Source organism: Corvus cornix, chromosome 1 (genome assembly GCF_000738735.6).
Source record: "Corvus cornix cornix isolate S_Up_H32 chromosome 1, ASM73873v5, whole genome shotgun sequence".
Lineage (NCBI taxonomy): Eukaryota > Metazoa > Chordata > Aves > Passeriformes > Corvidae > Corvus > Corvus cornix.
Window position 1 is genome coordinate 85138412 of NC_046332.1, and position 15250 is coordinate 85153661.

The window sequence follows — 15250 nt, forward strand, 5'->3', positions numbered from 1 at the left end:
ACTGCAGACTGCTGCAAGATGGGGTGGTATGCCAGGAGAAATACAATTGTGGTTTTGCCTTATTTGTATATTGATTGGTTAATTATTGCCACCATTTTCCCTGTTGAAGACACCACTCTTGCACAGGTGAACCTACGGTGTTACTATCCATGGCTTTTCTCATGTTCCTTTCATGAATTATTTAAGCAAGGGGACGGGGAGATTTTTTTGGATTGACTGAAGTCTTCTGTAATTAAGGACTGCCACTTTTTTACTTGAGGGAGCTGTCTTGGATTTTTTTTTTTTCACTTGTACAGAGGGGTTATGTCTTTATGCTACTGTCTGAGTCCATTCTGGTATTTTCCATGCCATGGACATCTGTGATCCTTCAGACATCAATGTTTAATCTAATTACCTTCATCTGCCCTCAAAATAATCTCTGGGGTTGTCACTAATCAGTGGAGGCCATCAACAGCTGTGATTCAGCCTGGTTTCATCTTAGGTATGATTAACCAAGGCAGTGTTAGCAAACCCGCAAATTTAGGAACTTATAAAAAATAATGGTTTTATTCTTTCTACTAACTAACATCACCACTATGACCTTTCTGGGCAGTAGCACAAGTTGTATAATCAGTATTCTATGTCACTCCTGTCAAGCAAACCTCCTAGACCTAAATTTCCCTCATCATTCTTGCACTAAAGCTAAAATTCCTGAATATTTACAAAAAAAAGGTTATCTTGTTTGATGAGAATTCTTTCTTTTGCAAAACTTTCTCTTGTGCTCTATATGGATGTGATTTAACTTCTGGTTGTGGACTTAGTCTGCAAATTCTGCTGCAGCTACTTTTGAGGGTCTGAAGCTCTCTTTTTGCTGTGTATGATAACTAGGTGTATCTTGCATCATTGAAACACTTTGAAACTGTGAGTGAAATAGTGGAGAAGTAGGAAAATAACTGTTTTCATTTAATGTAAACTGACTTCTGTTTGTTCGGTAGATCCTGTTGTGCAGACTTATTTTTATGTTCTTGGCAGTGCCTTAAAGGAGAAATGTGTTCAGTTTCTGTAGGTAGGAAAGACTCTTGCACTGTCACTCCTTTGAATACCAGTTGCCATATTTATTGACTCATTTCCATAATTTACAGAAAAATTGTTGACATTCACATGAGAAACTAATTACCTTAATGGGAAAGGGCCTCAGTAGAACAGTCTCCTCCCTCAATTATGTCTACAGAGACTATTATGCAAATTATAGCAAAAATTTCGTCTCAACTAGAGAGTGGAGTCACATCTCAAATTCAGGGAAGTGAATGGGATTCAAAGTTTCTCCTCTTTACTTGCTTTTGATTTTCATCCTGCTTTTGATTTTCCTATGTTTCAGTGGACATGCTCAATTTTCAGCTTACACTGTAATTTACCTAGATGAACCAATAATTATAATAGAGTTGAAACTGAGTGGCACTTATTGGGTAGCCTGCTTAGTGAGGAAGAGGGGGCTGCACAGTCCTAGAGAGCTTCACAAACTTGCTTACATTTGTTATTTCATCACAGAATGCGTGAAGTTTCATACCAATAAGTGATGCCAGTTCTTCATTACTACAGCCTACTAAGATTTTAACAACTAATTTAATCCATTTATTTTCTGTAACATTTAAATTAGGAGCTCACTGCAGGAATGATTCTTGGCTGACAACTTTGAGACAGATCTGTAGGGTCAGTATGTGTGTGTGTAAAACCTTGCATGAATTGCAGTGCTGCAACCAATGGCAGAAGCCTTTAACTCAGGGATCTTTAACTAAATTATGTGATGATGTAAACTAAAAATCTCCAGTATTCCACAAGGGAAATAAATGTGTGGTTTTGTTCTGAAGATGCATCCTAGGAAGCTGCTCAAGAACTCTAATAAACTTCTCCCACTCCCTGCCCAGCTTTTATGTGGGCCCTGGGGCACACTATGTATGTGCATTTGAACTTGTGCTAAGAGGATTCTTTAGAATGGTGAAAGTGCTTTAAAACTTGAACCTTTCCCCCACAGCTCTGTGAGAAAGATCCTGTCTCACAGTGTGCAGCAGAATTCCTCAGATCCAAAAGATTTACATAACCTCATAGACAAGCACATGGCTGAGGAAGATGTGGACAGATCCCAATAGCATGAGAGAGCTGATAATGTCAAAGGCTCTTAAAATAATACTTTAAAATTTTATTCTGGAACATTCTTCTCATCTCTTATCAGTGATAAATAGATTGAACTACGTTATGCCACTATTCTGTGTGATGGTGGAGTTGTATAAATATGACATTTGTTTACAAACAATAAAACTATATTTGCAGAAACATACAAAATTGACTTAAAAATTTAAATGTTTTCCCCATGGAGAGGAAGAAAAAAAGAAAGTGTTGATATATTCTCAATGTTTAGTTTCCGGTTAATTTGTGCAGTAGTTAAGATGAATGGTTCATTATAGAGCTACTCAGTGTTACTGAGGAGCTGTTTTATGAAATACCTGACAAAAGCCATCGACCAGTTTAATAAGCTGATGTATAATTTTTTAATGCTCAAGAAAACAAAAAATCCTGGTGAGACAGACAGTTATTAAGATATAAAAACTGGTGAAGAAGCTTGATTTAAGAAAGCATAGGCCAGATGCCAAGAATGACGCCAAGTTCAGCACATCTTATATTTTACTTCCTATGTCACTATATCATCATCATGAAAAGTGCACATTTGTCACCTAAGCTAACATTTATCTAGAAAGTAGCTAGGTCTAGGAAATGAATCAGTTTTAGCTGATGAAAGCCTGTAGGTATTGACTCCTTAGTAATGGCTCAAATGATACTTTATTGTCAACTGCATTTAGAGCTGTCACAATGACTATTTTCTTTTCTTTGTCTCTACTTTTTTCCCATTTGAATTTCAATATTATTTCATTATTTTGGAAAGCTTTCTAACACAACTTGATAAACTAGGCAACCAGATACAAAACTTGGGTAGCAACATTTGTGGACCTTTTTTGTAGAGCTAAAGCTACCATCCTGAATAATCCCTAATTGCCTGGAAACTCCTTCACATATTTCAGTAAAGTAAATGGCTTTGGCCTCCAAAACATTTGGGTTATGGGTTATGGCAGTAGGCTCCTGCTTTCAAGGTCTCCATGGTCTTCTTAAGCTTGTGATACTGTGGGCAAAAAGGGGAACATCCCCTATATCTGGATCTAAGAATTTATTGTCAGTCTAATTAAAAGTTGTATCAGTGCAACCAAAGCAAGCAATCATTGTTCATCTTATGATAATACTAACACTTAGAGTCTAAATTATCTAATGAGTGCAAAACAAAACTCATTAACAGTATGCAGTATAAACTGTTGTAAAAAACCAACCAACCAACCAACCAACCAACCAACCAACCAACTTTTCCTTCCTGCCCCCAAACACTCAAACCAAACTCCTCCACCCAAAAATCCACCCAAAACCCAAAGGAATAATCCCAGTGTCATCTCCCCCTTTTTCCTGATGTTAGGGTCACCCTTTGATGTTCGCCAGGGTGCTAAGGGTCACACATTTAGGCTGGGAGGAGTCAAAACACAGTGTTGATAACTTGAGGGTTTTGCTGGGATGAGAAGGGATGAGTGTGATAGGGATGTCCTCTTCCTCTTTGCCAAGATGTGCATAGTGTTGGTGTTGGTATTTTCTTACTTCCTGTGCTTGAGTCCACTTGAGCATATTTTTATATATTTTCTGAAGCTTTACCCTTTACTTTTTTAAGTTTGGTTTTCAACTCTATATTATACCTGATTTTATCATACGAGTTGTGTTGTATGTATGTTATATGCTTTTTTCTTGTGCTTTTTTTTACCCCTAAAATGGGTTTTGACCATCTCATGGGTTTACTCTATCATCTATAACTAACCACTGTTGAGTTACTGATAAACCTGGACTCTTTTTTATAATCTTATGTATTTCTTTTAGCTGCAGTTACTCATGGACTCTTGTCTGTGGCAATTTCTTTCTTCCCTTACAATTTTTCATTAATGCTCCACCTATATGAAGCTGTAATGCTGCTTTCCATGACTAAAGTAGTTTCTTTAGTTGCTGATCTGACAGTGGTAAACAAAACAATGTGTTGTAGCATCTGACAAGAGCATCCAGTCCAATGCAGAAAGACATAATAAGATTAGAGCCAAGATTTTGAGCTGTTCTCTTTGAAAGTCTTCAGGCCTTTCTGGAGACTCTTCCAGATTCTTGCAGGTGTGCTTGCTAGGGCTGCACTGCAGCCCTTTTCTCCAGGTATCATCACCTACAATTGCCAGTGGAGTTTAATATATTTGTCCTTGTTTAGTGGTCTTAAGCTCCCTGCTTGTGCTTCATCCATTTACTCTGTTATCTGCTGTGGCATGTGGTGGTATTGGTTTCGTTGTCTAGCACCTTTACAGCGAGCTCAAGAAGAGCTCTGCATGGGACTGACCTGCTGGCCTCTGATATGTAGCATAGAGACTTGATGGCACTGTGAAAAGGCAAACTGTTTTTCTAAAATGAGAATGGACATAACTGTATCTGAGAGACTTCGTGCATCTTTGATTCATAGTCATGTTGAAAAAATTCCTGGTAGAGTGTATATAAACATGAGTTTAAAAATAAGTTTGACAATAATTTTTTAATAATGAGAATGTTGGAACGGAACTAAATCAATGCAGTCAGCATTGACTCAGACTCAGAAAGTCTGGTCCAGATGTTACTTATTCATCCCTGTCAGCATAACACTTTGCTTGTGAAAATACAGGAGATCTGCTTTCCATGATCCTTGCAGTCTTAATTTATTTTAGGATACTTTTCAAAAAATTCTGCCTTGAAATTTCACGGTTGTCTTTACAAACAGGTAATTATGCATGTACAATACCCCCTGTCCATGCAGCTGCCCATACACTTGATGAGAAAAAAACAAGAGCCATTAACAGCTAGTGCAGCCTTTGATCTTTATTTCTTACTTCTAGAGAAGTTGACCTTTCCTTTTTCTTGATATTTGCAGCCTCTCAAATTATTTTTTGTTCACAAGAGTCAATAAGGCTATGGCAATAGAGTGTGTTTGTTTGCAGTGACCTTTACTGAGAGTACTCTGTAATTTTTCAGACTTACGGATTGGTGTGGTATAGACAGCTATATATCTGTCAGCTCATCTCTGGAGATGGAGTGTCCGGCTGTAGCAGTGTCTAACCAGGGTTTCTTTCTTACAGTGTTCTGTTTTGAATGCCATCCCATCTCATCTATGAAATTGTGTTTGGAGAGTTAATGAGGTTAGGTGTTGGCATTAAAAGACAATAGTGAATACAATTTCACATTCTGACTTCATGCTATTACAGCTATTCAACCAAGTCCAGCACATCCTTTCCTAAGGCACATGTGCTGATCTGGGATTACAGAGCAGTCAGTTCTTTACCTCCTTGTTTTATGCAAAGCTTCTGTTTTTTATTGCTGTAATTACCTTGTATTAGCATAAGACCCCACTTCTTTTGCCTTGCATGGGATTATTTTTTTCCCATATTCTTTTATTCCTCTTGTACTGTACCAAGTATTTATTGGTGTGGTGCAAGTCTTGGACTGTCACCATCACTGTTCTGTCCCCCAAGGAGTTGCCTTAAACTGTGGTGCCAAAAATAGCACAGAACAGAAAATTATTTCTATGACACTAAGACCCTGAAAATAGACTGCTCAAAAGACCAGCAAGTTGCTTTGTGAGAAGGTAACTTTATATTAAAAAGAAAATAATATTAAAGATAAAAGAGCATTTATCAGTGGACAGCAAGTACTACTTAGCAAGTACTTCAGCATGATTTCAGAATGTATATTTTCAGGGATGCCTGATAAAACAAAACAAAATTTGAATAAACCAAAATACAGAACATTTTCATTCACATTCAGAACTACTGATAGAACATATTCTATGAGTAGAGAAAGCACTACTGGAAGTATGTCTTTGATTTAACTTTTTCACCCCAATATTTTTATAGGCTTGTGTAAGAGGATGATCAAGCATATACTACATTACAATTACACCATAGTACATGAAGGACTGGGATACATCCTTAAGCTACATTCTGAGTGGTTGTGGAGCTAATTAGATATCTTCTGACTAAACTGTTGGGACACAGTTATGGACTTTACTCATATATTCAATACCATGCTGTGTGAATAATTATTCAAAGCTAAGCACCAAATATATTTTAGCTGGTAGGCCTGTAATGGACATTGTGGGCTTAGAAGGTTTTTGCAGTTCACAAAAACTTGCTGTGGCCTTTATGACAACAAATAAAGAATTTTAAAGAGCACAGAAAATGAAAGTCATACTTAGAGAAAAACATATAAAAAATCAGTGTGTCCCTCCCATTATTTGCAGATAGGAGTACTATATTTTAATCTGGCAGAATGAAAGGGTCTAGATGGTTTTTAAAAAAACCTTATTTCTCCACCACTATAAATGTGTGATCCTGAATATTGTGTTGCCTGAATCATCGTTGTTGCTGTTAACATCTTCTCACTCTTTCTTGTCCTACTGCTGCCACAAACAGCTTGCTTTCTGCCCTTTGGGGAACCCTGGTATTTACCAAAGACTTGTCAGGACCTCTTTAATCATCTTGAGTTAAGCATCCTGGATTCTTCACATTTTTCCTCAGAAGTCAACTCTTCAGACCACTGATTGTGCTTCCTTCTCTGCCTCAGATTTCCTCATGGGTATGCATCTTACAGTATATATTCTCAGGGTTTTCCAGGGATGAGGAGAGCAGAGGTTGCTTCACAGAATTTACTATTTGTAGCCCTGGTTCTGTATTTCACTGAGCAATGAGATTTAGTTGTGATACACTGTGTCTGTCAAGTCTTTTCTGCAGGACTATCTGGCATCCAGTTGCTTCCCATCCTGGATTTTTACAGTTTTATCCCTTCCAACCTAAATGTGTTATCTTGCACTGTCTTGAGCAGCATGCTGTTTTGCTCAGACCAGCATTGAGATCATGCAATATTATCCTGAGTTTGGTTTTCAGTTCAAATGTCTCAAGTGCCATTTCGATTTCCAGAAAAGTGAAATTTTTGTGTATGCTCAGTTTTCATGAATGCATTTCCCCAAATTCTGTGCATGTAATGTGAGCATACAGCGTCCACATTTTCGCTTTGTTTGGAGGAAGCTTGTTATACTTCTGTGCTTCTGATCTGCTACTATGAGGTAGTAGGTCAGACAAAATTACTTTTGCTGAGGAATGCAAACTGTTCTTAACGAGCATTTGAAAGGCCTACAAATTACACAGTAATTTTTCTCCCCTCATTTCTTTCTCTTTCTCCTGCCTGCCTTCAAATTCTAGGCTTCTATTTGGTTCTATTAGATTGTTTTATATTTTCAAGTTCTTCTTCTTGATTATTTTAAAATAAGGGGGTTTTGAGTAGGATTGCAATTGTGTTCTGCTCATCATGAGCTAAGTATTATTCCAAAGGTGGTTTTCCCCACTGGGTAAGAGAAAAGCAAAGCACTCAAGTGATTACTACTGTACTTTTTTTCTGGCACCAGGCAGAAGAAATGGAAATCTTTTCTTATGAAGACTGCATTATAAATTTGCAAGATGCATTTTATAATAAAATTTCATTTTCTTTTCCCTAGGATAAGTAGAAACAATCACCCTCTTCAACAGGTAGAAATAGAATTTAGATTCAGTTTCTCTCCAAGTTCTCTTTCCAGGACATCAATTGTTGTCAAACAGAGGCACTAAGAGGCAGTAAAGGAAGTGGTCTGTGGAACTGTAAATGGGCTTTGTTTTCACTAGAGTAATGAGAAGTTATTTTAAAAAATTATTTCTGTTTCTCTTCCTCATGGCTCTCTTTTTGTGGTCCAGGAAGCTAGAAAAAAAATGAACAGAGAAGCCAGTCTTTGATGTATCCTAGTACTTTGAAAATTCTTCATCATGAATAAAAAATGCCAAGAAACTCCTCTCCTCTCCTCTCCTCTCCTCTCCTCTCCTCTCCTCTCCTCTCCTCTCCTCTCCTCTCCTCTCCTCTCCTCTCCTCTCCTCTCCTCTCCTCTCCTCTCCTCTCCTCTCCTCTCCTCTCCTCTCCTCTCCTCTCCTCTCCTCTCCTCTCCTCTCCTCTCCTCTCCTCTCCTCTCCTCTCCTCTCCTCTCCTCTCCTCTCCTCTCCTCTCCGAAATAAGCTCTGTGCAGCCAGAACTGGCAGCTGATGTGTTTGCACTTCCCTCTGCAGAGCTGTACTTGCTGAAGCATGGCAGGATGACACCTCCCTTGCCTGTCTGTATTCTCAGGGAACAATATTATAAGGCCAGGCACTGTTCCCTCATGCAAAGCTGCATGCTTGAAGCTGATGTGTGCTGATAACACTCACAGTGCTAGAAAATGCTGGCTCCATCCACCTCATCAGCAATTCCATAATATTTCATTACCTTTAGTGATTAATTGTTATCTCCATATAGAGATAACAATCAATTCAAGTTGATTCATTATTATTGGAGACAGAAGGGTAAAAATAATACCGAGATATTTTCACAGATTGTTCCAGAAGTAATGAGAAATTTTTTAATGCTTCACTATGTTGTACTTACATACAAAATGCATATGAGAAAAATGTAATGGTGTGACTTAAGTTTTTATAAAATAGCAGTTAAAATTCTGCTACTTAGCTTCAAATCAGCACATACCTACTTTCCTTTGCAGTATTCTAACAGGAATTGCCATCATCTTCATTTATTTAAGGTGGAGTGGGCCCACTATTCTTTAATGAATTCGGAAAACAGCCAAGACAACAGTCAGAAGAAAATTAGGCAGTGCATTTCTATATCCCCTTTCTTTGTGTTCAGAGAAAATTAATTTAATTTTCATAAACAGTTGATTTGCTTTCTTTTATGAGACAGCAAATCAGCTTTGCTATTGAAAAGTCATGGTAGGTGGAACTGACAGTTCTCACTTTCCTTTGCTGCTTTGGGAACTCTGAGAGTTTTAAGATAAATAGAACAGAGGGATCAAACAGCTCTAGAAAGAATTTTAACTGTGCAGAGGGAAAGTGAGCCTTGCTCGGACAGGAGACTTGCTATTTGCATTTTCCAGCTGATTGTGCATTTGATTTGTATTTTCTCTCAATTGGTTACCTAAATATGTGTATTAAAACACTTCAGGATGTACAGAGGATCATCTCTGAAGACAGCCTCTTTTACTCTAAGTGTCCCTTCTTTTCTAAGGAGAGTTTCCTTTCCTGATTGTCTTCTAGAGCAGGTAGCCACTGAGTCTTCAAGGTCCAGGGGATGCAGCCAGCCTTTTGGGAGCTGCAGAGTCCTTCACTACTCCTGAATACCTAAAGGTTTCTCTGTGATCTAAACCCATTGATTATTGGGGTAACCCAACTCTGTTTTTTTTTTTTTTTTTCTTTTGTTTTAATTTAAAAGCAGAAACCATTAATCCTGTGGTGTCTGTGAACTCTTCCTGTTACAGTCAGGGCAAAAATATGGCAAAAATCTTTGAAAATCACAATACTGTAACTTACATGTTGGTAGCACATAACAAGTCTGTGAAGTGTAAAGTATTGTTCTCTCTTTCTCTCATGCAGGCTGGATTGCCATGTTGGGAGCCCTTTGGCTGCTAGTGCTAGCAGACATCCATGATTTTGAGATGATATTGCACAGAGTTGAGTGGGCAACCCTCCTTTTCTTTGCAGCATTGTTTGTTCTCATGGAGGTAATATTCTCTGATTATAAAGCCTGAAGAATTGCAAACAATTTCAAATGTGAATTATGTTCATGGAGAGAGGCCTCCTGCTGGTTCAATCCCACTGGAATATTGTTGATCAAGTGTAGTTATGGTAATACAGAGAGGAATTGCAGAGTGTGAAAGTTAGTTGGACCTCTTTCATATTTAAATTTTCATTGTAAACTTGATCTCACTCTCTCCTTATTCTGTGTTTGTTGAATGTATCTCACACAATCATTTTTCTATAATTTAAATTTCAGTTTCTGGGTTTATTGTTGGTCTATATGTGCAGATATTTTATATATATTTATGTGTTTGTTTACAATTACTTATACAAATGATAGGAAAAATAATAGAACAAGATTATACCAGAGTTGAAAAATGCTTCTAGTGCTGTCTGCTATGCTGCCAAATGGCCTAAGATATCACACAGAAGTGTGATTCAAAAGGAAAATACACTGAATTTCAGTTTGCAATACTAATTTAAAAGATATTCAGCTCTTGAAATGCCTGGATATCTTGCTGTGTAGTTTCTGTGTTTGTCTGCTTGACAACAGTCCATCCATGTTTGTATCCCCTTTTATTCTCTACTTGATGCTTTTGTATAGCTTGAGAGGATTTATTTTTATGCCAAATATTTGGAAATTTTTTTTTGTGTGGATACTCACATTAACTTTTAAATTTGGCTTCTAGAGTGTTGACTATTCTTCAGTTGTTAATTGTTGGGTTTAAATGATGTAATAATGATGTAGAAACAAGACTGACAATACCCATGTGACCACTGACACTGCCATGGTTAGTGTATTGTCTGAGTGAGAAGCCTGGGAAAAGCCTGTGGTAACAAATTTGCTCATACAGCCTCTTTCCTCCCCTCTCCCCTCCCAATAATTGCAAAGATCCCAGGAATTTGGAAATTGGAATCTATTAAAAAAAATCACCAGCAGTAACAGGGACAACGTTTGAAGCAAATAGAAACAAGAACCAATCCAACTAACTCTAATTAATGCCAAAGTGGAAGTCAAAATCTGGTAACCTCTGAGAAGATGAGTGGAAACTTTGATTATTATTAGGAAGTTTTCTGTAAGTTACTAAGTCTAAAATTCATCAGGAAATATTGATTTATTGTATGCTCATTAGAACAAGCAATTTTTAGTTCTCCATTCTATCAGGTTCTATATAACCTTGCATTTTCTAGACCTTACAGGGAATCAACGCTGTAGCCATGTTTATTTTGTCTACCTCTGCTGTAACGGTTTATTAGTTGTATTCTCTGATGTATTTATTGTTTGAACTTGGATGGACTGGCTGTGATTTGAGTGCTGTGTGACTGCACAATACCACAGTAAAATACACAGGGATTTGCCATTTACTGCCAGACTTTGGATACAACTATTATAATTCACTGAACTTCATTTTTATGGTTTCTCAGGTCACCAGTGAATAGTTTGCTAATGAAAGAATATTTTTCCTGGCTCCCTAGAATAACAGCAGTTTAAAGTCATGAAAGAAACTCTTCCAGATAATCAAGAAAAAAAAAGTGAGACATTAAATGAATATGTTCTATGTATGTCATCACTGCTAATTTTAATCTGAATCTGTTGGATTAGTAGGTGACAGTCCTTTCAAAGGCAATTTTCTTTCCTTTAAGTTACCAGTGTCAAGAAGAAACTGGTCAAAACAAAAATATACATTGAAATATAAGAAATCTTTCCATGGTCTAGGGCATCCAGCAACTGTCAGCTCATATTTCTCACCCTTGGTGAACCTTCGGCTTGGGTAGTCCCCAGTCTGAAGCTGTTTCTACTGCTATAAATGTTCTCTTTCCTATTACAAGGCACATTTAAAAACCTGTGTGGGACTTAGGCTGCAAGTCATTTTGGAAAATGTGATTTGAGTTCCTGAACCACAGGGGAACTTTTGGAGGCTCTGCCTTTGGGGGTTCATCAGTCCAGTCTGGTGCATCTTTCACAGCGAAAAACTTGGAAATCCTTTAGAGCTCTCTTGTTTTCTTTTGTGTCCCCTGAGTAATTAATCTTTACTGCTGTCTTTTTGGTCTTTAGTCACAAGTGGCTGTTACATGCTATAAAAATCTTTTTGCTTCTTCTGTCTCTGTAAAATAAGTCCCTATGCCTCTCAGGATTACAGTTCTTTGTTCACTTTTATAGTAGAAATGGACATAATACCTTAAATCCTTCAGGCAGAGTTTATTTACAACAGACATAATGACATACTGTCCACAAGAGGATTAATCAAAATTTTTATGCATAAATTAGATTTTGTTTTTAAATGGCACATGATTTTTTTCTGCAGTAAAGCTCTGTTGTGAACTGCCACACAGGAACTAATATGCTTGAAGACACCAATTAGTGCAATAATGCTTACTCCTCTTAGAAGACACAGGAATATCCAGGAGACCCTCTGTGCAGTTTACATGCAGGGGAGGACAGTGGCAGGGTACTAATTGCTGACTTGCAGTTAGGTGCTTGCAGGAGAGTGGCCTGGAGATCATAGAGACATCCTAAAATTGTTTATGTGGTTAGTATTGTCACCATCTCTAACAAGATGGGCTACCTGCAGACTGTCTTGCAGGAGTGATGTGTGTGTCCTGAACATCTCTTTTTCTTGTGTTCCAGAATGAATTTTGAGTGTTACTCAAAAGTAACACGTTCTGTTAGTAGATAATTAATAAGGCAGCAGTATTAATTGAATGTAAATCTGGGCTCTAATTGCTGACAACTAGCTGTTTAAAAGTTTATTTTGAAGTGTGAACACAAAGCAACAATATAAAAACTATTAAGAATATTGCTTTTATATACATTTATATACATTTAAAAAGTCACTGACATAACCTTTGAGTTGATAAAGCAACACAGATGGCTTAGAAAGAAAATGGTAACTTAAAATCACCAACAAGACTTAATTTCTTAGGAAACTTTCTCCTGGGAAGCTAAAGTAATGGGAAAATATTCATTTTTTTAAGTGTAAGGGGTATGTACCTGTATTTAAAAGTTTTGCTGCTTGTTTTCTGCATGCTGTGTCTTTAATTGTGGATAAACCTTTTGTTCTTCAATGTATGATTAAAAAAAAAATATTTCTGGGCCAAATTTACTATGTAGTGACACCCAAACCACTATCATTCAGCTGATGTCCAATCGAGCTGCAGGTACAGGAATTGCCAGTCTGAATGAAAGCACCTTAGTCACTGACAAGACAGTGTCCTATACCACACCACTCGAAGCCTATTAGGATTTTTGTCTGCATCTGTCATGGAATTTGACAGCATGTGAGTTGAATGCTTTTTTTCCCACTGCAGTCTTTGAAGGGCTCTGTCTGACTGCCCGGTGTGAGGGTTATATGGAGCTGTGCTGTGTGAACACTGACTCCTGCAGCTCTGTGAGGGACTGATGTCAGTAAGTGAGGTATTGCAGCTGACTGATTCTTTTACTTGACAGAAAAAAAATGAAAGCAAGCCAACCAGCGTGGTCTAGGCTAAACAAAAAATGATGTGATTTTCTCTCCTGAGAAACTGAGAAGTCATAAAATAGATATACCTTATTAAACCTGAAAATAGTACTTCATTCTTCATGCCCACAAGAAAAGAAAACAAAACCCAAATGAATTAAAGGCTAGCACTCATGGGTTAAAATCACCCTTTTACCTTGAGGGTCAAGGAAATAGGTCACTATCCTTGGGTGTGAAGACTCAGTCAGTATTCTATGTGCCCAAGGAGAGATCAGAGTCAGCACCACTAGGCTGAAGTCTTCCTATGTCTTTTCATCCCTGGTAGCACCACGGAATGCTACCTAAGTGTCCTGTACAAATGAGAATGGTTCTCACAGGGAGGGTAGAGCACTCTGATCTGGGCTGTCCTGGGGTCCAGTGCTTACAGGGCTCACCTCCTTAATTTACATGCCTAACTTGGGCATTGGAGAGCTGGATTTCCTGCCTTTCAGATGCTGCTGCATCTGTGCCAATTCCCATTCACCCAAGATCTCTGTTCTGGTTTTAGCAGATGGATACTGGTTTTGGTAGTTTTTGTTGGAGGTTTTTGGGGTTTTTTTGAATGGGTCTAAGAAAGCCATAAAAAAGAAGCATAATTTGTTTTCCTGTTTCTTCATCTGAGACTGAGCATGAGATGCCTGATTTCATCTGACCTTTGAAACACATGATACACTTCTATCTATATTGTGAGCTTGGGGAAGCTGATTTAAAATCAGTTGTGTTCTGGTTTTCAGAAGACATGTATCTACTGAACAATGTCATCTTTAAATTTCAGCCATTCTCTGATCCTGTGTCCCATGCTCTTGAGTAATCCTCTGAGGCATTTCATTGCAACCAGCTCACTTCTGCAAATAGTCACCAATTTCTGCTGTGTCTTTTCTTGCCTAAAATTACTTCTGTAGAAGCTACATGAGTTGAATATCAATATCTTGTAAATGGGAAGAAATGGTTGCATTTTGTTACATCCAGTGAAAAAAAGAAGTAAGTACATCATGCACTTCATTAGTTGATATCGATGTCTTTTTTTTTTTCCCAGGCTTTGGCTCATCTGCACTTAATAGACTATATAGGAGAGCAGACGGCTTTGTTAATAAAGGTATGCTTAAAATATTTATAATTTTTTAATGAATAAGAAAAATCATTTTACTCCAGTAGAACAATAAATAATATTTTTATTTTGAATTTGATGTTAATGATTGCATTCCTGCATCAGCAATAACAAGAAAGCATGTCATACTTTGGCATGGGTGATATATAATATGTATATATCTGTCCACAGCCAGAATAAACATAGCCATAAATGCAATAGAGAAGCTTTTTCTGTAGTCTAAAAAATCCAAAAATGCAAAGGTGAAAAAGTATAAGCAGCTAAAGGTCAAAATTCACAGTTGCACAGTGTATTTCTTGTGTGAAAGCTGAGTATTAGAAATATCAATCTCTGTACTTCCATTTGCTCAAGTTTTCTTGGAAGAAGAACTATAATTGTGTTACTAAATGTTAGGCTACTTTATCTAAGATGCCTTTCCTATTTCAGAGCCTAAAGGAATGATAAATGTCAATAAATTAAAGCTGTAAAGAACATGCAATTATGCCGTGAGGGACCCACAGAACAACACTGATCTCAAAGTTATAATTTTCTCTCTTTCAATTCCAGGTGGTTCCTGAGGATCAGCGCTTGGCAGTGGCCATAATTTTAGTGCTCTGGGTGTCTGCTTTGGCCTCCTCTGTGATTGACAACATCCCCTTCACAGCTACAATGGTAAGGTCTGTGCAGCACTGCACATCCTTCTCCAGGTGCTGGCAAGGGAGCTGAGCTTACTGATTACAATTTGCTGGGGTTTTTTGTTTGGTTGGTTTTTTTTTTTTTCCTCTGCTGTGCCGTAGCTTACTTTATCCTCTGAGATTGAATCAGTATTAGAAACTAACTCATACTGTTAAGGTATCTAGCTGGCCATTGCTGCAGGTAGCTGTGGAGCTAGAGGCACTGTTTTGGCTGCATTTTTGCACTTTCTCCTCTTATATCCACATAAATACTTGAAAAATAAA

At 37.7% G+C, this 15250-nt stretch overlaps 1 protein-coding gene across 11 annotated transcripts in view; it reads left to right on the plus strand.

Annotated features, from left to right (window-relative positions):
• OCA2 (OCA2 melanosomal transmembrane protein) overlaps nt 1-15250 on the plus strand; it is a 191840-nt gene that overhangs the window by 114032 nt on the left and 62558 nt on the right. For 10 of the 11 annotated variants that reach the window (XM_019283069.3, XM_019283066.3, XM_019283070.3 and 7 more), the window contains 3 exons: nt 9564-9691; nt 14241-14300; nt 14859-14963. In XM_019283069.3, coding sequence (XP_019138614.3) covers nt 9564-9691; nt 14241-14300; nt 14859-14963 — 293 coding nt within the window. Of the gene's footprint in view, nt 1-6536; nt 6700-9563; nt 9692-14240; nt 14301-14858; nt 14964-15250 lie in introns of those variants that run through there. The other variant, XM_019283073.3, reaches the window with a different exon arrangement.